The following is a 22,961-nucleotide window of genomic DNA, read 5'->3' on the forward strand; positions in this document are numbered from 1 at the left end:
GATCCGATCCCCCCCCCCCCCCCACCACCACCCCCCCCCCACCCCACCACCCCCCTCCCTGCTGTCCATGTTTGTCATTTCCTCTAATAGTTCATCGCTCGGGTGCCTGGGCTATCTTGCTCTCTCCTTGCGGAGAAAGTGTTTGATTTGGAGTTCCTGTCTTGTCGGTAGTTCCAGGTCTTCCGTTAGTCTGCCCAAAGTCATTAGTCTGTCCCATATGTTGAAGTTCCTGACTGTTCACATCTCCCGTCCTGTCTCCATTTTTGAAGGTGGTGTCGAGCATGGCTGGTGGGAATTGTGGTTTCCGCAGATGGGACCCATGGGGGACATCTCGGTTAGACCAAAATGCTGCCTCATCTGGCTCCATGTCGTTGAACAGTGAAATTGGTCTGGATGATCCGCAATCCGTCAGGTCTGTGTCTTTCTCGGGTATCAACGATATTGTGGCTTCTGTCCACGGAGGAGGCTCCTCACTAGCAAGTCTGCAAACATATCCCTTAGGTGTGGGGCCAGGGCTGGCGCAAATTCTTTTAATAATAGTCCGCCAGGAACCCGTTGGGTCCCAGCACCTTGCCCCCCTGCATGGAGCTGATGCTCTCCATGATCGATCCCAGACCTATTGATGCTTCCAGTTCCCCCGCCTATTGTCCCCAAATAGGCATGACCAATCCATTGAGGAACCGCTTCATCTTTGCGCCGCCGTTGGGGGGCTCAGAGGTGTTCAGCCTTCGGTAGAAGGTCCCAAATGCCCGTTTGACCTCTTTTGGCTGGGTTACCAGTCAGCCTCTGCTATTCTTTACCTGCGCTATCTCCCCTGTGGCTGCCTGCTTGCTCAGTTGGCGAGCAAGTAGATGGCCAGCCTTTTCTCCATGCTCATATTAGAAGGTCCGCCATGTCTGGCAGAGGTGGTGCACTGAATCATAGAATTTACAGTGCAGAAGGAGGCCATTCAGCCCATCAAGTCTCACTGGCTCTTGGAAAGAGCACCTTACCCAAGCCCACACCGCCACCCTATCCCCATAACCCAGTAACCCCACCCAATACTAAGGACAATTTAGCATGGCCAATCCACCTAAACTGCACATCTTTGGACTGTGGAAGGAAACTGGAGCACCTGGAGGAAACCCATGCAGACACAGGGAGAACATGCAGACTCTGCACAGACAGTGACCCAAGCCGAGAATCGAACCTGGGGCCCTGGAGCTGTGAAGCAATTGTGCTAACCACTATGCTACAGTGCTGCCGACTGCTTTCCTGATGGATAGCAGATTAAAGTCCATTTGCAGTTTTTGCCTCTCTCCCAGAAGCTCTACGGTCGGGGCCCCAGAGTGCTTTCTGTCGATCTCCAGGGTGGAGTCGATCAGTTGTTGCCTGGCAGCCCTCTCTTCCCTGTCTCTACGTGCCTTATAGGCTATAATTTCTCCCTTAATCTCCACCTTCAGTGCCTCCCAGAAAGTGGAAGGTGAAACTTCCCCTTTCTGGTTATTAGTAATGTACTCGCCTATGGCCTGAGAGGTTTTAGAAACCACTATGGGTCCACCGCCCCCATCTGCTCCAAAAATGCCCTCAGTTCCCTAACCACGCCCGTCTTTTTCCCCATTCTGGGGTTTGATCGGTCCGTCAGAAGGTCCTGTACGCAGTTGAAGTTGCCCCCCATGATCAGTTGGTGTGTGTGTGTCAATGTCGGGGATTTGCATTATGGTCTTCTTTATAAAGTCTGTGTCGTTCCAGTTGGGCACATGCAAATTTAGCAGAACCACAGGTGCTCTGTCCGGGATGCCGCTGACCATGACGTACCATTCCCCTTGGTCCGTGACCGTCTTTGTCTCAGTGAACCTTGTCCTCTTACTAACCAATATGGCTACTCCCCTAGCCCTCATCCTGTAGCATGAATGGCAAGTCTGACCCACCCAGCCCTTTCTTACCCACAGTCGTTCCTTCTCACTCAGGCATGTCTTCTGCAGGAAGATTATGTCAGCTTTCAGACTTCTTAAGTGGGCGAAGACTCTGGACCTTTTCACTGGGCCGTTGAGTCCCCTGATATTCCAGGCAATGATCCTACTGTCTGTCTTCCCATGCTATCTATCACTGCTAGTATGGTGGCTCCCTTTCCGGGACTAGTCTAGTCCCTAGCTTATGTCCGCTGACTGTCTGGTTTCTCTGCTTATACCCTCGCCTGCATTTCCCTGTCCTCGCTCTCTCCTCTGACCTAGTGGTTTTGAACAGAACGAGGCAGTACAGTCCCACGCAAACATGGTAACTGTTCAATAGGCCTCCGTATCTTTAGCGATCTTCCTCTGATCCTCCATCGCTGCCTCACCTGCCCTTTGTCTTGGCCGTTGGCCTTCACAAAATAGTTTGCCTCCGCTGGGGTATTGAAGTAGTGCTCTTTGTTCTGGTACGTGACCCAGAGCCTGGCTGGGAATAAAATGCCAAATCGCACCCCATTTTTGTATAGCACCGACTTTGCCTGGTTGAACCCGTCCCTGCGTTTCGCCAGATCTGCCCCAATGTCCTGGTAGATATGGATTCTGTGTCCTTCCCATGTATTATAGAATAGAGAAATACAGCACAGAACAGGCCCTTCGGCCCACGATGTTGCGCTGAACTTTTGTCCTAGGTTAATCATAGAATTTTGGACAATTTCTCATGGCCAATCCACCCAACCTGCACATCTTTGGACTGTGGGAGGAAACCGGAGTACCCGGAGGAAACCCACGCAGTCACGGGGAGGATGTGCAGACTCCACACAGACAGTGACCCAAGTCGAAATCGAACTTGGGACCCTGGAGCTGTGAAGCAATTGTGCTATCCACAATGCTACCGTGCTGCCCTTAAGAAGTTAACCTACCCTCCATTATTCTACCCTAATCCAAGTACCTATCCAATAGCCGCTTGAAGGTCCCTAACTTTTCCGACTCAACTACTACCACAGGCAGCGCATTCCATGCCCCCACTACTCTCTGGGTAAAGAACCTACCTCTGACATCCCCTCTATATCTTCCACCATTTATCTTAAATTTATGTCCCCTTGTAATGGTGTGTTCCACCCGGGGAAAAAGTCTCTGACTGTCTACTCTATCTATTCCCCTGATCATCTTATAAACCTCTATCAAGTCGCCCCTCATCCTTCTCCGTTCTAATGAGAAAAGGCCTAGCACCCTCAACCTTTCCTCGTATGACCTACTCTCCATTCCAGGCAACATCCTGGTAAATCTCCTTTGCACCTTTTCCAAAGCTTCCACATCCTTCCTAAAATGAGGTGACCAGAACTGCACACAGTACTCCAAATGTGGCCTGACCAAGGTTTTGTACAGCTGCATCATCACCTCACGGCTCTTAAATTCAATCCCTCTGCTAATGAACGCTAGCACACCATAGGCCTTATTCACAGCTCTATCCACTTGAGTGGCAACTTTCAAAGAACTATGAACATAGACCCCAAGATCTCTCTGCTCCTCCACATTGCCAAGAACCCTACCATTAACCCTGTATTCCGCATTCAGATTTGTCCTTCCAAAATGGACAACCTCACACTTGTCAGGGTTAAACTCCATCTGCCACTTCTCAGCCCAGCTCTGCATTCTATCTATGTCTCTTTGAAGCCGACAACAGCCCTCCTCACTATCCACAACTCCACCAATCTTCGTATCATCTGCAAATTTACTGACCCACCCTTCAACTCCCTCATCCAAGTCGTTAATGAAAATCACAAACAGCAGAGGACCCAGAACTGATCCCTGCGGTACGCCACTGATAACTGGGCTCCAGGCTGAATATTTGCCATCCACCACCACTCTCTGTCTTCTATCGGTTAGCCAGTTTGTTATCCAACTGGCCAAATTTCCCACTATCCCATGCCTCCTTACTTTCTGCATAAGCCTACCATGGGGAACCTTATCAAATGCCTTACTAAAATCCATGTACACTACATCCACTGCTTTACCTTCATCCACATGCTTGGTCACCTCCTCAAAGAATTCAATAAGACTTGTAAGGCAAGACCTACCCCTCACAAATCCGTGCTGACTATCCCTAATCAAGCAATGCCTTTCCAGATGCTCAGAAATCCTATCCCTCAGTACCCTTTCCATTACTTTGCCTACCACCGAAGTAAGACTAACTGGCCTGTAATTCCCAGGGTTATCCCTATTCCCTTTTTTGAACAGGGGCACGACATTCGCCACTCTCCAATCCTCTGGTACCACCCCTGTTGACAGCGAGGACGAAAAGATCATTGCCAACGGCTCTGCAATTTCATTTCTTGCTTCTCATAGAATCCTTGGATATATCCTGTCAGGCCCGGGGGACTTGTCTATCCTCAAGTTTTTCAAAACGCGCAACACATCTTCCTTCCTGACAAGTATCTCCTCAAGCTTATCAGTCTGCTTCACGCTGTCCTCTCCAACAATATGGCCCCTCTCGTTTGTAAATACTGAAGAAAAATACTTGTTCAAGACCTCTCCTATCTCTTCAGACTCAATACACAATCTCCCGTTACTGTCCTTAATCGGACCTACCCTCGCTCTAGTCATTCTCATATTTCTCACATATGTGTAAAAGGCCTTGGGGTTTTCCTTGATCCTACCCGCCAAAGATTTTTCATGCCCTCTCTTAGCTCTCCTAATCCCTTTCTTCAGTTCCCTCCTGGCTATCTTGTATCCCTCCAGCGCCCTGTCTGAACCTTGTTTCTTCAGCCTTACATAAGTCTACTTCTTCCTCTTAACAAGACATTCAACCTCTCTTGTCAACCATGGTTCCCTCACTCGACCATCTCTTCCCTGCCTGACAGGGACATACATATCAAAGACACGCAGTACCTGTTCCTTGAACAAGTTCCACATTTCACTTGTGTCCTTCCCTGACAGCCTATGTTCCCAACTTCTGCACTTCAATTCTTGTCTGACAGCATTGTATTTACCCTTCCCCCAATTATAAACCTTGCCCTGTTGCTCGCACCTATCCCTCTCCATTACTAAAGTGAAAGTCACAGAATTGTGGTCACTACCTCCAAAATGCTCCCCCACTAACAAATCTATCACCTGCCCTGGTTCATTACCAAGTACTAAATCCAATATGGCCTCCCCTCTGGTCAGACAATCTACATCAGGGGTGGGCAAACTTTTCCGTGCAAGGGCCACATTCAGAAATTCACAATTCACAAAGGGCCGCATAGTATATTAAGTAAAATAATTACTTCACCCGGTTATGATTCTGGGCGCCTCATATAGAACATAGAACAGTACAGCACAGAACAGGCCCTTCGGCCCTCGACGTTGTGCTGAGCAATGATCACCCTACTCAAGTCAACATATCCACCCTATACCAGTAAGTAACTCAACAGCCCACCACCATTAACCTTAAAAAAAAATTTAAAAAAAAAAAAAAAAAAATTTTTTTTAAAAAAAATTTTTTTTTTTTTTTTTTTTTTAATGACTTGGTGGGCCGCAGAAATACCTTTGGCGGGCCGCATGCGGCCCGCGGGCCGTAGTTTGCCCACCCCTGATCTACATACTGTGTTAGAAAAGCTTCCTGGACACACTGCGCATTCTAGTTTGTCTTGCCCAATGCAGGATCCTCTCCCAGTCCTGATATCGGTGCAGCTTCACGATGATCACTCTTGGCTGCCCCCCCCCCCCCCCCCCGGGCTTCGGTTTCAGCAACCTGTCGGGTCTCTACTCTCGATGCCTTCTCGCAGCCCCACAACTCAAATATTCTGTCGTCGGACCTGTTCTCCTGGTCCTCGACTTTCCCCTTTAATCTCCCTTGGGCCGTCACCAACCTTTTGACTTCAGCTTCCAGAGCGACAATCCTGTCTTGGTCTCTTGTTCTTGCCATCATTTTGATGGGTTTGTATTCTAAAGCTCCAATATCTTTCCTCTAATTCAACAATCAGAACAGCACGCAATACATATTTCAATTATCATCTTATCAATATCTTTACAAACTCAACTTCAGTTTCTTACTCTGTAATATCAATGCTCTAACTATAAAATAGAGCTACATTTACCTTTAAAAATGGATAATCACTTTATCAAATGGTGCAGCTAGGTTTGGTTGGGGGAGTAGAAGGTGCTGGAAGGGGTTCAAGCTAGGAACTGGGGAGGCTGAGCCAAGAATTGCAGACTTGCTACATTTAGATGAAACTAAAGATTTGGTCCAATTATACAACAAACTTATACTAAACACTAATTCTATTTGCCAGTGTACAAACAAAATAGACCATATTTTCAAACATACAGTACATGCATCGTGACTATGCAACTGAAAAAGTCAGAACTCCGAAGAGCTGTGCAAAACAAATCCAGGAAATGGTTTATAAACTATAATAGATGTAAAAACTTCTAGAGAAATTGTCTGACAGAATTAGTTGTTAAAAATCACAATTGTCGACCATATAGAATTTGATGCTATTCAAGAAAGTGTGGATTACCATTGATTCAATGCCGTAGTCCTGCATAATAGTTTTACAAAGAATTAGATGTTAAAAATCACAATCGACGACCATATAGAATGTGATGCTATTCAAGGAAGTGTGGATTACCACTGATTTAATGCCTTAGTCCTGTATAATAGTTTTACAAAATGGTAAATGCTAGTCTTTTGATGTCATTTCAAATTATAGTTAACATTACAATTCTTCAATATTACAGGGAGAGACAAATACCACAGGTAGCATAAAGCCATCATTCTTAGAACGATAGGTTTAAATTACTTGTTTAATTATGCTAGGGAATCGCTATGATTTTGAAAATATATTGCAAAATTCAGTAACTTTTGTGGCCAGTAATTCAATTTTCTTGTTTATACAAGGATGCGACAGGGTTTAGCCAAGGAAACATTTAACTGGACAATTGTGAGACATGGAAAGAAATACCAGAAACTCCATGGGTATCAAGAATTCAAGATGCCTTTTTACATCGGGTTGCATTAAATTAGCATGTTTCAACATGCCCATTTCATTTAATTATAAATCACTTCCTGGTCTGACTAAACATAACATTGTTAAGAACATAAATAAACTTGAAAAACTTGGAAACAAGCACGGCGACTTTTGATGCAAATTTCAAATCACGAACAGGAAACTCAAAAATTAATGGTTTGTGCATCCAGAGATGACAACCTTTTGTTGCCAAGTTCACTTAAGCTATTGATCCAACCCTTTTTATTTTCTGAAATAGTTTACATTACATGAATGCATGGAGGAATTTGATGTAGTGGCATTGTAGAACTCAGTAAACATTCATGCCAAAAAGCTTTGTAAATTGCAAAATGCAACTACAACAGACTATTCTAGTCGGAATATGTGCATGAGGGAACTGTAACAATTTATAGAGAAAAACTTTACAACAGATACAAGACTTGCATGTTTTGCTGCCAGTGACAAAACAGAAACACTCTTGGTTTGTCCACTCAAAAAGGTGAAAATCATTTTTGATAAATACTTGGTAAAACATTAACTCATAAATCAATTTACACTTCAAATAACCAAGCATCACAATACCGAGCGTAACCACATTCAAAGCGATTGTTTATCCAAACATAGAACATAGAACACTACAGCGCAGTACGGGCCCTTCGGCCCTCGATGTTGCGCCGACCTGTGAAACCATCTGAAGCCTATCTGACCTACACTATTCCATTTTCATCCATATGTCTATCCAGTGACCACTTAAATGCCCTTAAAATTAGCGAGTCTACTACTGTTGCAGGCAGGGCGTTCCACACCCCTACTACTCTCTGAGTAAAGAAACTGCCTCTGATATCTGTCCTATATCTATCACCCCTCAATTTAAAGCTATGTCCCCTCGTGTTGGTCATCACCATCCGAGGAAAAAGACTCTCACTGTCCACCCTATCTAACCCTCTGACTATCTTGTATGTCTCTATTAAGTCACCTCTCAGCCTTCTCCTCTCTAACGAAAACAACCTCAATTCCCTGAGCCTTTCCTCGTAAGACCTTCCCTCCAAAGGTGTCCAAAGTTGAGGAAATGAAAATATTAAATTACTTCTTCGCAAACCCTGGTTGGTTTATCAATAATTTGAGACATTCATGTATTAACATGTTTGGTGTATACATAAACATCTATGCATTTGGTTGCAAATTACTTTATAGAGTTCCCTGAGGAAATAAAGAGGGATGTAAATGCATACCTGCACTCCACCAATTCTGGTGTCTTGAACATCAATTGTAAACATTCTACCATTGAAAGCCATGTCTTCAGTTACCAATTTCCCAAGCTGTAAAACCCTCTGGCTCTCTTCTTCTCTCTTCTTGCCCTGCCCTCCCCTCCCCTCCTCTCCCCCTCTTCCCCCCCCCCCCCTCTTTCTCTCCCCCCCTTCCCCCTCCTCTTTTCCCCCCTCCTCTTTCTCCCCCCTCTCTCCTCTTTCTCCCCCCTCTCTCCTCTTTCTCCCCCCTCTCTCCTCTTTCTCCCCCCCCCTCTCTCCTCTTTCTCCCCCCCCCTCTCTCCTCTTTCTCCCCCCCCTCTCCTCTTTCTCCCCCCCCTCTCCTCTTTCTCCCCCCCTCTCTCCTCTTTCTCCCCCCTCTCTCCTCTTTCTCCCCCCCTCTCCTCTTTCTCCCCCCCCTCTCTCCTCTTTCTCCCCCTCTCCTCTTTCTCCCCCTCTCTCCTCTTTCTCCCCCCCTCTCTCCTCTTTCTCCCCCCCTCTCTCCTCTTTCTCCCCCCCTCTCTCCTCTTTCTCCCCCCCTCTCTCCTCTTTCTCCCCCCCTCTCTCCTCTTTCTCCCCCCCCTCTCTCCTCTTTCTCCCCCCCTCTCTCCTCTTTCTCTCCCCTCTCCTCTTTCTCCCCCCCTCCTCTCTTTCCCCCCCTCTCCTCTCTTTCCCCCCTCTCCTCTTTTCCCTCCCCCCTCTCTCCTCTTTCCCCCCTCTCTCCTCTTTTCCCTCCCCATCTCTTCCCCCCCCCCTTCCCACCTCCTCACCCTCTCTGCTCTTTCCCCCCCCAACCCCCCCAACCCCCCTCTCCTCTTTCCCCCCCTCTCCTCTTTTCCCTCCCCCCCTCTCTCCTCTTTCCCCCCTCTCTCCTCTTTTCCCTCCCCATCTCTTCCCCCCCCCCTTCCCCCCTCCTCACCCTCTCTGCTCTTTCCCCCCCAACCCCCCTCTCCTCTTTCCCCCCTCTCCTCCTCTTCCCCCCTCCTCCTCTTTTCCCCTTCCCCCCTCCCTCCCCCCCCCTCTTCCCCTCCCTCCCCCCCTCTTCCCCTCCCTCCCCTCCCTCCCCCCCTCTTCCCCTCCCTCCCCCCCTCTTCCCCTCCCTCCCCCCTCTTCCCCTCCCTCCCCCCTCTTCCCCTCCCTCCCCCCCTCTTCCCCTCCCTCCCCCCCCCCTCTTCCCCTCCCTCCCCCCCCCCTCTTCCCCTCCCTCCCCCCCCTCTCCCCCTCTTCCCCTCCCTCCTCCCCCCCCTCCCTCTTCCCCTCCCTCCTCCCCCTTCCTTCTCCCCCCCCCTCCCCCCCTCCCCTCCTTCTCCCCCCCTTCCTTCTCCCCCCCTCCCTCCCCCCCTTCCTTCTCCCCCCCCCTCCCCCCCCCCCTTCCTTCTCCCCCCCTCCCTCCCCCCTTCCTTCTCCCCCCCTCCCTCCCCCCCCTCCCTCCCCCCCCCTTCCTTCCCCCCCCCTCCCTCCCCCCTTCCTTCTCCCCCCCTCCCTCCCCCCCCTTCCTTCTCCCCCCCTTCCTTCTCCCCCCCCTCTTCCCCTCCCTCCCCTCTCCCCCCCTTCACTCTCCCCCCCCTTCCCCTTCCCTCCCCCCCTCTTCCCCCCCCCTCTTCCCCTCCCTCCCCCCCCTCTTCCCCCCCTCTTCCCCTCCCTCCCCCCCCCTTCCCCCCCTCTTCCCCTCCCTCCCCCCCCTTCCCCCCCTCTTCCCCTCCCTCCCCCCCCTTCCCCCCCCTCTTCCCCTCCCTCCCCCCCCTCTTCCCCTCCCTCCCCCCCTCCCCCCCTCTTCCCCTCCCTCCCCTCTTCCCCTCCCTCTCCCCCCCTCTTCCCCTCCCTCCCCTCTTCCCCTCCCCCCTCTTCCCCTCCCCCCCCTCTCCCCCCTCTTCCCCTCCCTCCCCTCTTCCCCTCCCCCCCCTCTTCCCCTCCCCCCCCTCTCCCCCCTCTTCCCCTCCCTCCCCTCTTCCCCTCCCCCCCCTCTCCCCTCCCTCTTCCCCTCCCTCCCCCTCCTTCTCCCCCCCCCTTCCTTCTCCCCCCCCTCCCTCCCTTCTCCCCCCCCTCCCTCCCTCCCTTCCCCCCCCCCTCCCCCCCCTCTTCTCCCCCCCCCCCTTCTCCCCCCCCTCCCTTCTCCCCCCCCCTTCTCTCCCCCCCCCTTCCCCCTTCCCCCCTCTTCCCCTCCCCAACTCTTCTCTAACCCCCCCTCTTCTCCTTCTCCCCCCCCCCTTCTCTCTCTCCCCCCCTCTTCTCTCTCCCACCCCCCCCCCCCCCCTTCCATGTCCCTTAAAACCCAACTCTTTGACTACGCTTTTGGCCAATACTTCCTTACGTGGCCCAGTCTAAATTATTTTTGTTTTAGAACACTCCTGCAAAGCATCTTAGGACATTTAACTGTCAAAAGCACTACGTAAATACGAACATAGGAAATTATGAGCAGAAGGCCACTCGGTTATTTTTTAACCGTGATCCTAGTTCTTCATTATCCCACAAGAGGAAAAATCCTTCTTCCATCCACCCTGTCAAAAGCTTCCAGGATCTTCTACGTTTCAATCAAGTCGCCTTTTACTCCTCTGAACTCCAGCAGATGCAAGTCTCACCTGTCCAAACTTTCCTTATGAGATAGCCTGCCCATCCCAACTATTAGTCCAATAAACTTTCTCCAAACTGCTTCCACTGTATTAACATCCTTCCTTAAATGAGACAACCAATACTGTACACAATACTCCAGATGTATTCTAGATAGGGACAGCACGGTGGCACAGTCGTTAGCACTGCTACCTCACCGCGCCAGGGACCCGGATTCAATTCTGACCGTGGGTCTTTGTGTAGCATTTGTACTTTCTCCCAGTGTCTGCATGGACTTCCTCTGGGTGCTCCAGTGTCCCCCCACAGTCCAAAAATGTAGAGATGAGGTGGATTGGTCATGCTAAATTAACCCTTAAGTGTCCAAAGGCTAGGCGGGGTTATGGCGATAAGGCAAGGGAGTGGGACTAGGTAGGGTGCTCTTTGAGAAGGTCGATACAGACTCAATGGGCTGATTGGCCTCCTTCTGCACTGTATGGATGCGGTGTAGAGTTCAAAACACCTAGTAAAAAGGCAGGAGTCTCTCCAAGTAGGAAATTAGCAAGGATGGGAAGAAACCATTTGAACCATTCATATTCTTTAATCTCAATGAAACACTGTTTCACCTTCCCTTCCAGGCTCAGCCATTGCATGGTCCTGTGACAGCACTGGGGTCGGGATGAAAGAGTGAAATAAATAGCACTGTCAATCTTTTAAAAATGCAGTCAGAGGGCGGCATGTGGCGCAGTGGTTAGCACTGGGACTGCGGCGCTGAGGACCCGGGTTCAAATCCCAGCCCTTTGTCACTATCCGTGTGGAGTTTGCACGTTCTCCCCATGTCTGCATCGGTTTCACCCCTACAGCCCAAAGATGTGCGGGTTAGGTTGATTGGCCATGCTAAATTGCCCCTTAATTGGAAAAAATGTAATTGAATACTCAAAATTTTTAAATAAAAATAACAATGCAGTCAGAAAGTAAGACCAAGAAAAAACTATTTGTAAGACAACATGCCACTCATACCTGAACGGCAGATAAGGAGGGTTCTTTCCTGCTACAAGAGATCTGTAGGCCTCTTCTGGCGTTTTCTGAAGGTAAATGACCTTGTTAAAAGAAAGAATAAGTCTGATTTACAATTATCTATTGGTCCATGGAATTATTGCACGAACAGTCCTCGATTTACAAATTTGCATTAACCAGTGTTGTCAGTATTAAAAACATCAAAAACTAGGGTTATACGCCCTCAACAGGTCAGAACATTTGTATATGGTGTTATAGATCAGCATATTCAAATAAAAATTGGATTCATACCGTTTCTATTACCATTTTACTCCTCTCTTCTATGTGGTTTCCAAGCAAAGATACTTCAGACTTGTGTTCATGCAAAAATAACCCTTCCCATTTTCACTTAGGGTCAATAACCCAATAAACTTTAGCCCAGCGACAAGTTCAGCCTATCAGATTACCAATAGGCCTGGAATTTACAGCCATCATGACACTGAAATCGTCATGTGTTCACCACCATAACAGTGCAAAAGTAACAGCAACTTCCTTTGTCAGCACACAAGCCTAATTAAATGCAGATATCCATAAGTTGTTAGAGACAACTTGCTCCTCCAAGAGTGTGCTATTGCAGTCTTCACAGAAGCAATCAACACAAAATCTGTGGTTTGTTGTGAACTCTTACGTACTAACAGAGTTTCCAAATGGCATACTATACTAATTACTACTGATTATTAAAAATTGGTATCATAAAAGGAAAATATTTGCCACAGATGCCAGGTATGTATAGCTTTCTCTGGGTCAGAAGTGAGCACCAGTTGTTCCAGAAAGTCAGGCATTTCATTGAAATTAAACAGACTAAAACTTCCCCCACTCTTTTGGGCAGCTAATAAGACTACAACAGTTGAGAAATTAAGAGTTCACAACACAGTGACCTAGCATTTTGCCCAACTGATGATCTATGCTGGTGTTTATGCTCCACACAAGCAAAATAGAACATGAAAAACTCGAAGACAAATTCATAAAAGGCCCAAACACAGCTCTTCCCACAAACACAGCTCTTCCCACAAACACAGCTCTTCCCACAAACACAGCTCTTCCCACAAACACAGCTCTTCCCACAAACACAGCTCTTCCCACAAACACTGCTCTTCCCACAAACACAGCTCTTCCCACAAACACAAATTGTATAGGTATCATAGTTAGGGGTTTATTGTATAGGAACATTCAGCACTTTATTCTCGATTGCGAAGTGAACAAATAGATCACTTGTTTTAGATCACAAATAATACTTCTTGTGAGGTAGTTCCATTAAACTAGTGTTAAGGCATCACTTAGCATGTAGGTCCAGTCAGCACATGCAGCTCTTTTGAAGCCACAGAAACTGCTACACATACTTTAGACCAAGTTTCCTGCATCCTATTCATCACCAGTCAAAACATTTATCCATAAAATATCAACAAGTCCACTGCCTTTGGAGTTCTTAAGATTATTCCCACACCCTTAATGCACATGGAAATTGCGACAAATTTGCAATACTTTCTCCAAATAGAGAGACTATTTAGAGAAACAGGTGCCGGAATGTGGCGACTAGGGGCTTTTCACAGTAACTTCATACTTGTGACAATAAAAGATTATTTATTATTATTAACTTTTGTTATTCATACTCTTCAGTGCAGTACTTCAAGAGCAATTGCCAAATGCTTTCTATCTCCATTCGTTGGGGGGGGGGGGGGGGGGGGACTGCACCAGAAAATGGGTGTTTGTTCATTCTTTTAACATTGAATGACAAGTTGCATTGATTGAATTAAATAAAAGGACACTCATAAGCTGCATGTTGAACTACTATTAAATAAGGCTGTTTAACAATTCATCAGCCTTGTCTGACCAAAGGCTTCTTGACTGACCAAAGGCTTTACCAATCAATTGCTGAATGGGGTCACACGTCAAATACGGAATGTTTGGTTTACATCCCGAGTGTGTCACCACACAAGTAAATATTAGACTGTAGGTTCACTCCTATGTGTAAAGGAGGTGGGAACTATTTTTTTTAGAAAACATTTTATTGAGGCATTTATAATTTTAACATATCAACATTCTAAATAGCACAGCAGTCCGACATACACAAAAACCCCACAGTAACATACCCAACTTCCCCCCGCCCTAACTCCTAGCTACCCATATGTTAGATTCCCTGCCCTTATTCTCCACTTCCATGCCTCCCCTTCCCCCACCCCCCTTCTGCTGACGGTCAGTTTTCCTTAAAGAAGTCGATGAACAGCTGCCACCTCCGAGCGAACCGCTTACGGCGAACTCAATCTTCTCCAGTCTGAGAAACCTGAGAAATCCTTATATATTTCAGAGACCCTCCCCTCCCCAACCCCTGTTTTTGACATCACCTTATCTTGTAGTCCCCTTACTGGGAGGCGAGGGAACTTGGAACCTGCCTCCAGACAAAGCCACGTCACTGACCCACACCCCCGACTTTGGAGGCTCCGAGTCCCTCCATCCCAGAAAAATCCGTCTCCGGGCCACCAGCGAGGCAAAAGCCAAAACGTCGGCCTCGCTCCCCCCTGGGCTCCCAGATTTTCCGACACTCCAAATATTGCCACCTCTGGACTTGGAGTCACCCTCCCTTCCAGGGCCTCTGACATGACATCTGAGAATCCCTGCCAAAATCCCCTCAGTTTCGAACACACCCAGAACATATCACATGATTTGCCTGACATCCCCCCACCTCCCCTCTACCTCCTCAAAAAACCTACTCGTCGGGCCACAGTCATACGAGACCTGTGGACCACCTTGAACTGGATCATGCTGAGCCTGGGACACGACGAGGATGCATTGACTCTTTTCAGGGCCTTCTCCCATAACCCAACTTTCAACTCCACCCCCCACCCCCCCAAACACTTGTCCTCCCACATCCTCGATTGGGACCTCTTCCCACTCCATTAATTCCTTATATATTTCAGAGACCCTCCCCTCCCCAACCCCTGTTTTTAACATCACCTTATCCTGCAGTCCCCTTACTGGGAGGCGAGGGAACTTGGAACCTGCCTCCGGACAAAGTCCCGTACCTGCAGATACCGAAATCCATTCCCACCAGCAACTCAAACTCCTCCTCTAGCTCCTCCAGGCTCGGGAACACCTCCTCAATGAAGAGATCCCCAAATCTCTCAATCCCTGCCCACTGCCACCTCCTAAAGCCCCATCCAGTCCCCCCGGAGCAACCCGGTGATGGTCACAGATCGGTGACCACACCGATGCCCCCTCAGTCTCATATGCTGCTTTCATTGCCCCCACACTCAGGGCTGCCACTACCACTGGACTTGTGGAGCACCGAGCTGGTGAGAATGGCTGAGATGTCATTAACAGAGCCTCCAGACTCGTGCCCTTTCAAGATGCCACCACTACCCACTCCCACAGACTTCTCCCCCACTACCCACTTACTAACCATCGGAATATTAGCAGCCCAGTAGTAATTAATAAAGTTCGGAAGGGCCAAGCCTCCATCCCCGCGCCCCCGCTCAAGAAGGACCTTCTAAGGGAAGCACTTCTAAGACCTTCATGGCACCGAGGTCCCTGGTTCAATTCCGGTTCAGGGTCACTGTCTGTGTGGAGTTTGCACATTCTCCCCGTGTTTGCGTGGGTTTCACCCCACAAACCCAAGATGTGCAGACTAGGTGGATAGGCCACGCTAAATTGCCCCTCAACTGGAAAAAATTAATTGGGCACTCTAAATTTTTTTAAAAGAGAAAAAAGAAGGACCTTCTTCACCCTCGGGGCTTTCCCAGCCCATATAAAACCCAAGAACGTTGTGTTTATTTTCCTAAAAAATGCCTTGGGGATAAAGATTGGGAGACACTGAACAACAAACAGCAATCTTGCGAGGACTGTCATTTTCACAGTCTGTACCCTCCCCGTCAATGACAGCGGGAGCACGTCACTCCTGCGAAAGTCCCCTTTCATTTGCTCAAACACCCTGCCAAATTTAGTTGATGAAGCTGACCCCAGTCCCTTGCCACCTGAATCCCTAGATACCTAAAACTCCCTCCCACCACTTTGAACGGCATCTCCCTCAGTCTCCTCTCCTGCCTCCTTGCCTGGATCGCAAAGACCTCATTCTTGCTCATGTTTAGTTTGTACCCTGAGAACCGGCCAAATTCCTCCAGTATTCCCATAATTCCTGCAATCCCCCCCAACGGGTCTGTTGTACACAGGAGCAAATTGTCCACATAGAGCAAGATCCTAAGCTCCACCCCCTCTTACTATCCCCTGCCAAACACTCAATGCCCTTATTGCCATTGCCAAAGGCAAACAGTAGTGGGGAGAGTGGGCACCCATGCCTTGCCCCCCCCTGCACAGACTAAAATACTCTGGCCAGACCCGGTTGGTCCTTACATTCGCCACCCGTTCCTGATATAGCAACCACCCGAACCCAAACCTTCCCAAGACATCCCACACTCCACCCGATCGAAGGCCTTCTCTGCATCCATTGCCACCACCACCTCGACCTCGTGCCCCTCCGCAGGCTTCATTACCACATTTAGGAGCCGTCTAATATTGGATGTCAGGTGTCGTCCCTTCACAAATCCCATCTGGTCCTCCCTTATTACCTCCAGGACACAATCCTCTATGCGCATGGCCAAGATCTTTGCCAACAATTTAGCATCCACATTCAACAGAGAGATCGGTCTATACGACCCACAACTCTCTCCGGATCCTTATCCCACTTCAAAATAAGGGCGATCGATGACTACGATAACGTTGGGGAGGGAGCACTCCCAGCTCCTTGGACTCATTAAAAGCTTTTACCAGGAGCGGCCCGAGCAACCCAGAAAACCTTTTATAGAACTCAACCGGTCTCAGGGCCTTACCCAATTGCATCGCCCCCCCAACTAGTCTATAACCTACCCAAACCCAATTGGGGCTACCAATCCCTCCACCAACTGCTCATCTATCCTTGGAAACTCCAGCCCCCTGAGGAATCGCTTCATACCCTCCTCCCCAGCTGGGGGTTCGATTTATACAATCTACTGGAAAACTCCCGAAACACAGAACAAGGTCCAAGGGGTCTAGCCGGGGTGGAAAGTTGGGTGGGAAGGAACCGAGGTTTTGGTGGGGGAGGGGGGATTTTTACAAAAGGAAGTGGAGGGGAGGAGTTGTGGCTGGGAACCCAAATTTCAGCTGCAATCTCTGATGCTCCTTCAGAAGCCCGTCATCCAAACTCCGCATACCTCCTGCCCACCTGTAAAATTTCACCTACCAGCCTGTCCAACTCCACCCGCTCAGTCTTCTCCTTATGTGCCCTAACTGAGATGAGTTCCCCCTTAATACCACCTTCAGTGCCTCCCACACCACCCCCACCGAAACCTCACCTGTGTCATCAATTTTTATATATCCCCGAATGGCCTCTCCTGCCCACTCGCACACCTCCTCCTCCACTGACAGCCCCACATCGAACCTCCATTGCGGCCGCTGGGCCTTTCCTTTGCTGCCTTGCAGGTCTACCCAATGCAGAGCGTGGTCTGACACCACAATTGCTGAATATTCAGCATCCACCATCTCAGCTAGCAGTGTTTTGTCCAAAACAAAGAAATCTAACCCGGAATATACCTCGTATACATGGGAGTAGAATGAGAACCCCCCCCCCCCCCCCCCCAAATTAAACCCCCACAGCTCCTTTGCCATAGCTGATGCAAGTCCTTCCCAGACCTGGAACTTGACCGATCCAGCCTCGGATCCAGAACCGTATTAAAATCCCACATAATCTCATAATCAGTCGATATGACGGAGGTGGGAACTATTTATCAAAGCAACCAACAAGGAACTCAAAAAGTGCGTATAGCAGGCATGAATTTAGTTATATCCCTGTGTGCTAAACCCTGTCCTTTTAAATGGGCAATGAGGTGAAAACACGCGAGGCTTTTAGAAACTGCAAAATCAACACGACAAATGAAGGGAGCATGAGAATTTATGGAAACAATTTCATTGCAGTGTACATGCTGACCTTGTTCAGTGTAGTAATGGGCCATATGAGCAAAACAACAGGCAATAAACAAGAAAAAACTGGTGCCTGTCAATATATGTTAATGATAGGCCAAGAAGCTCGGAGGTATAAATGCTTCTCATAGGTTACATGAATTGAAAAAACTTGGCAAAAAAGGAACTGAATGTAGTGCAACACGAGTTTTTGAAAAATAGGGTACATCCTGGACAGAAAGACAAAAAAAGAAGACGACACAAATTAAAAATAGATACTAATCTGATGTTTCTACCTAGAAACGGTGAATTCGCTTGTATAATTGGGCAGTAGGTGGCGAGTTTTAAATACACAAATATGATATATAGATTATATATCTTAGGGGGTCGGTCAACTCAGTTGGCCGAATGGCTGGTTCGTGATGCAAAGCAACGCAAACAGTGTGGGTTCAGTTCCTGTACTGGCTGAGGTTATTCTTGAAGGCCCTGCTTTCTCAACCTTGCTCCTCACCCGAGGTGTGGTGGCCCTCAGGTTAAATCACCACCTGTCAGCCCTCAAAGAGGAGAGCTGCCTATGGTCCTTTATGGTTCTAAAAATAGTATGGAGAACAGAGTTCAAAACAGACAAGCAGCAAATGGGTCCTTTTGAAAATGGCCAGAGCAATCAATATTCAAGTAACAAGGAGAAGTTTTTATGTATAAAGTACTTTGTGATGTGGCAAGACCGTAAATAGACAGCACGCATATGCAATTTGACTAAGACCTAGGAGTTTGAATGGTTAACTCTCAGCTGGGGACAAAACCACATGAAAGGCTATTCATGAGACGGCATTCACAAACGTATCCAGAGTTACAAATAAAACAATGCTCAGGTTACTAGGCACTATTTGAAAGTTCAGTGCATGGGTAAGGCCACTCCCTGCACCATGAAAGCAACATTGTTAGGTGACTTAAACCAAAATCAGAAATATACACTGAAATACTCAGTGAACTGAAAGAGCACTGGGTTGCCATGGACTAACTATTAATGAAGGAACAGCAGGTTTCAGTTATAGAGTCACTGCAGCTAAAGAATAAAATTAAATACTATCCAATGACAAACATGGAGGGAGAATTTTCACTACTGTTTGGATGTAGCAGTATGTGCTAATTATCAGGAGATTTCCATGCCCATGTTTCAACGGATACCAAACCTGCCATCCTTACCTGGTCTGGCCTACAGATGACTCCAGACTTAAAAGAATGTAACTCCATGTGATGGAATACTCTCCCCTTGCCTAGATGAGTACATCTCCAACACTCAAGAAGCTTGTCACCATCCAGGGCAAAGCAGCCAGCTTGATTGGCACTCTTGCCACAAACATTCACTCCCTCCAGCACCGCCGAACAGTGGCAGCAGTGCGCATCATCTACAAGATGCACCGCAGAAACACACCAAATTTCCTTAGGCAGCACCTTGCAAACCCATGACCACTACCATCTAAAGGACAAGGTCAGCAGAGACATGGGAACGACACCACCTGATTGATCACCTCCAAGTCACTTACCATCCTAACTTGGAAATATATCAACATTCCTTTATGTCGCTGGGTCAAAATCCTGGCACCCACTCTCTAACAGCTCTGTGAGTGTACAAGGCGGCAGCTCAGCAGCACCTTCAAGGGCAAATTAGGGATGGACAATAAATGCTGGCTTAGTTGGCGACGCCCACCCCACATTTAAAAAAAAAAAATTTTTTTAAAAGGTTGCAAAGAAAACCAAATGGATTCAAAGTAAATGGAACTGTGCCAGAGTGCAAATTGAGATCAGACCCTGTAGTGCTTCAACTGCTTCACTTATGTCTGACAGGAGCACAACTGTCCTGTTCAGAAGAGCTGTGTGCAGCTAAATAAATGGATTCTTGGCATTCTCTTCCACCATATAGAAACCTTTAAATTTGTTACTGCTGTTATGTCAAAAGTTTAAGTACCCAGGTGGTCCAACTGTCCTCCCTAATTTGTGAACCAAGATGACATTGCATGGTAGTTACATAATAAGACTACCACATAAGGGGGTTGCAGACCTCTACGCTACAATCACATCACAACTCAGATTTATAGTACAAGTTTAGTGCTGGTCCAAAGCCAAAATTGCATTTGAAACTTTGCAATGTGAATGCACCATGTCATTATAATTAATGTTCAAGAAAAACAGACCGGTGCTGGAAAATGAGATTAAAACATGCGGCTAGTTTCTTTCTACTCTTTTTTGGCTGCCACAAACATGGGCTGAATAGCCTCTTTCAGTATTGTAACATTTCCATGGTTCTAATTTCAAAATGTGACAGGGAATAGTCTGCTTGTAGAATTGAAGTCCAATTATTTCACTACATAGAAATGAATGTCTGAAACATAAAATTAAATTTTGATACACATTTCACTTCAAAAATGTGATTTTGAGCCAACAAAAATAAACAGATTTCAAATCTATATATGTTAATGAAGCATTTACAATTAGTCTTTCTTAAAGAATCCGCTAATTTTATTTAGAGAAATAAAATCCAGGGCTCAAAAGATGAGGGAATTTAGCAAATAGATTATTCTAGATGTATGACAGGGTGTGTTTTCATTGTATAGTCAGAAAACATTTGTGTTTCCTGAAAATGTTTTAGGTATTGCTGTTCTAGAAAATTGTTTTTAAAATTTCCAAATTAAAAGCCTCAGCAAATACTTAATTTTCTTTCTAGAGTTGGTTTCCTAGATTGACCACTAGTTTGCAGAAATATTATTTTGCAAATTAGTTTTCAAATTTCCATCTTCACTTCAAGTACAGCACAGAAGGAGATTGCTCAACCCAACGTGTCTTTGTCAGCTCTCTGCAAGAGCAATGCACCATTGTCTTTTCCCATAAAAAGGGTGGCACAGTGGTTAGCACTGCTGCCTCACAGTGCTGAGGTCCCACATTTGATCCTGGCCCCGGGTCACTGTCTGTGTGGAGTTTGCACATCCCCCCCCCCCCCCCCCCCCCCCCCCCCCGGGGTCTGTGTGGGTCGCAACCCCACAACCCAAAAAAAGATCAGGTTAAAGTCCAACAGGTTTGCTTCAAACACAAGTTTTCGGAGCACAGCTCCTTCCTCAGGTGAATGGCGAGGTATGTTCCAGACACATTTATATAGACAAAGTCAGAGGAGCTGCGCTCTGAAAGCTCATGTTTGAAACAAACCTGTTGGACTTTAACCTGGTGTTGTAAGACTTCTTACTGTGCTCACCCCAGTCCAACGCCGGCATCTCCACATCAAAAAAAGATGTGCAGGGTAGGTGAATTGCCTCTTAATTGGAAAAAGAGAATTGGATACACTTTTTTTTTTTAAATTGTTTTTTTTTAATATAAAGTCTTTTCCACCCCCTCCGGGGAGAGAACACAAGAGGTGATCGTCTCCCTGGACGCAGAAAAGGCCTTCGACAGAGTCGAATGGATATACCTCATAGAGGTACTGGAGCGGTTCGGGCTTGGAACAGGGTTCACAGCTTGGGTAAAGCTCCTGTACAACGCTCCCATGGCGAGTGTACAGACCAACAATACCAACTCCCAATACTTCCAGCTGCACAGGGGCACCAGACAAGGATGCCCACTGTCCCCGCTGCTGTTCGCACTAGCAATCGAACCGCTAGCAATCGCGCTCAGGGCAGCAAAAAATTGGAGGGGGATCCGAAGGGGAGGTAGAGAGCACAGAGTCTCACTCTATGCGGATGATCTGCTCCTCTATATCTCGGACCCACAAAGCAGCATGGACGGAATCATCGCGCTCCTGAAAGAGTTTGGAGCCTTCTCGGGCTACAAACTCAACATGAGCAAAAGTGAGATCTTCCCATTACACCCGCAAGGGGGGGGGGGGGGGGGCAGCACTAAAGGGGCTGCCGTTCAAACAAGCCCGACATAAATTCCGCTACCTGGGGATCCAAATAGCCCATGACTGGAAAGGGATCCACAAATGGAACCTCACCAGCCTGACGGAGGAAGTTAAAAAGGACCTGCAAAGATGGAACACACTCCCGCTCTCCCTCGCGGGGAGAGTTCAGACGATCAAAATGAACGTACTGCCCAGGTTCCTCTTCCTGTTTAGATCCATTCCGATCTACATCCCCAAGGCCTTTTTCAAAGCGCTGGACAAACTCATCATGGCATTCGTATGGGGGGGTAAAAATGCTAGGATCCCAAAGAAGGTCTTACAAAAAACAAAAACCAGGGGAGGGTTAGCCCTCCCGAATCTACAATTCTACCACTGGGCAGCAACAGCCGAGCGAGTAAGGGGATGGATCCAGGAGCCAGAAGCTGAGTGGGTGCGTGCGGAGGAGGCCTCCTGCATGGGAACCTCCCTCCGGGCCCTCGCCACGGCAGCACTCCCATCCCCACCCAAAAAACACTCCAGCAGCCCAGTGGTGACAGCCACCCTCCAATCCTGGAACCAACTGCGGCAGCAACTTGGCCTGACCAAAATGTCGAACAGGGCTCCCATCTGCAACAACCATAGGTTCAAACCAGCACTGACCGACGCCACCTTCAAAAGGTGGAGGCAGGACGGGGGGACACTGACAGTCAGGGACCTATACACGGACGACAGGATCGCAACACTGGACGAACTGACAGAGAAATTTCAGCTAGCTGGGGGGAACGAGCTACGGTACCTGCAGCTCAAAAACTTCCTACGAAAGGAGACAAGGACGTACCCACAACCGCCACGACAGACACTACTGGAAGACCTACTGGACGCAAGTATCCTAGAGAAAGGGAACTGTAGTGACATGTATGACCGACTGGTAGATAGGGACGACACCGTACTGGACGCAACAAGGAGGAAATGGGAGGACGACCTGGGGATGGAGATCGGGTGGGGACTCTGGAGCGAAGCACTGCATAGGGTCAACTCCACCTCCACGTGCGCAAGGCTCAGCCTGACGCAACTAAAAGTGGTACATAGAGCCCACTTAACAAGAACCCGTATGAGTAGGTTCTTCCCGGAGGTGGAAGACAGATGTGAACGGTGCCAAAGAGGCCCGGCCAACCACGCCCACATGTTCTGGTCCTGCCCCAGACTCGTGGAGTACTGGACAGCCTTCTTCGAGGTAATGTCCAAAGTGGTGGGAGTGAGGGTGGAGCCATGCCCGATAGTGGCGGTCTTCGGGGTTTCAGAACAGCCAGATCTATTCCTGGGGAGGAGGGCGGATGCCCTTGCCTTTGCCTCCCTGATCGCCCGCCGTAGAATCCTGTTTGGCTGGCGGTCAGCAGCACCG

The 22,961-nt window shown here is 48.2% G+C and overlaps 1 protein-coding gene across 6 annotated transcripts in view; it reads right to left on the bottom strand.

Annotated features, from left to right (window-relative positions):
- The window catches only part of LOC119964781 (dual specificity protein phosphatase CDC14A-like), a 274,575-nt gene that overhangs the window by 190,837 nt on the left and 60,777 nt on the right, over positions 1-22,961 (bottom strand). For all 6 annotated transcript variants that reach the window (XM_038794759.1, XM_038794760.1, XM_038794755.1 and 3 more), the window contains one exon: positions 11,731-11,810. In XM_038794759.1, coding sequence (XP_038650687.1) covers positions 11,731-11,810 — 80 coding nt within the window. The remainder of the gene's footprint in view (positions 1-11,730; positions 11,811-22,961) is intronic.

Source organism: Scyliorhinus canicula, chromosome 4, assembly GCF_902713615.1.
Source record: "Scyliorhinus canicula chromosome 4, sScyCan1.1, whole genome shotgun sequence".
In the NCBI taxonomy this organism is placed as follows: Eukaryota; Metazoa; Chordata; class Chondrichthyes; order Carcharhiniformes; family Scyliorhinidae; genus Scyliorhinus; species Scyliorhinus canicula.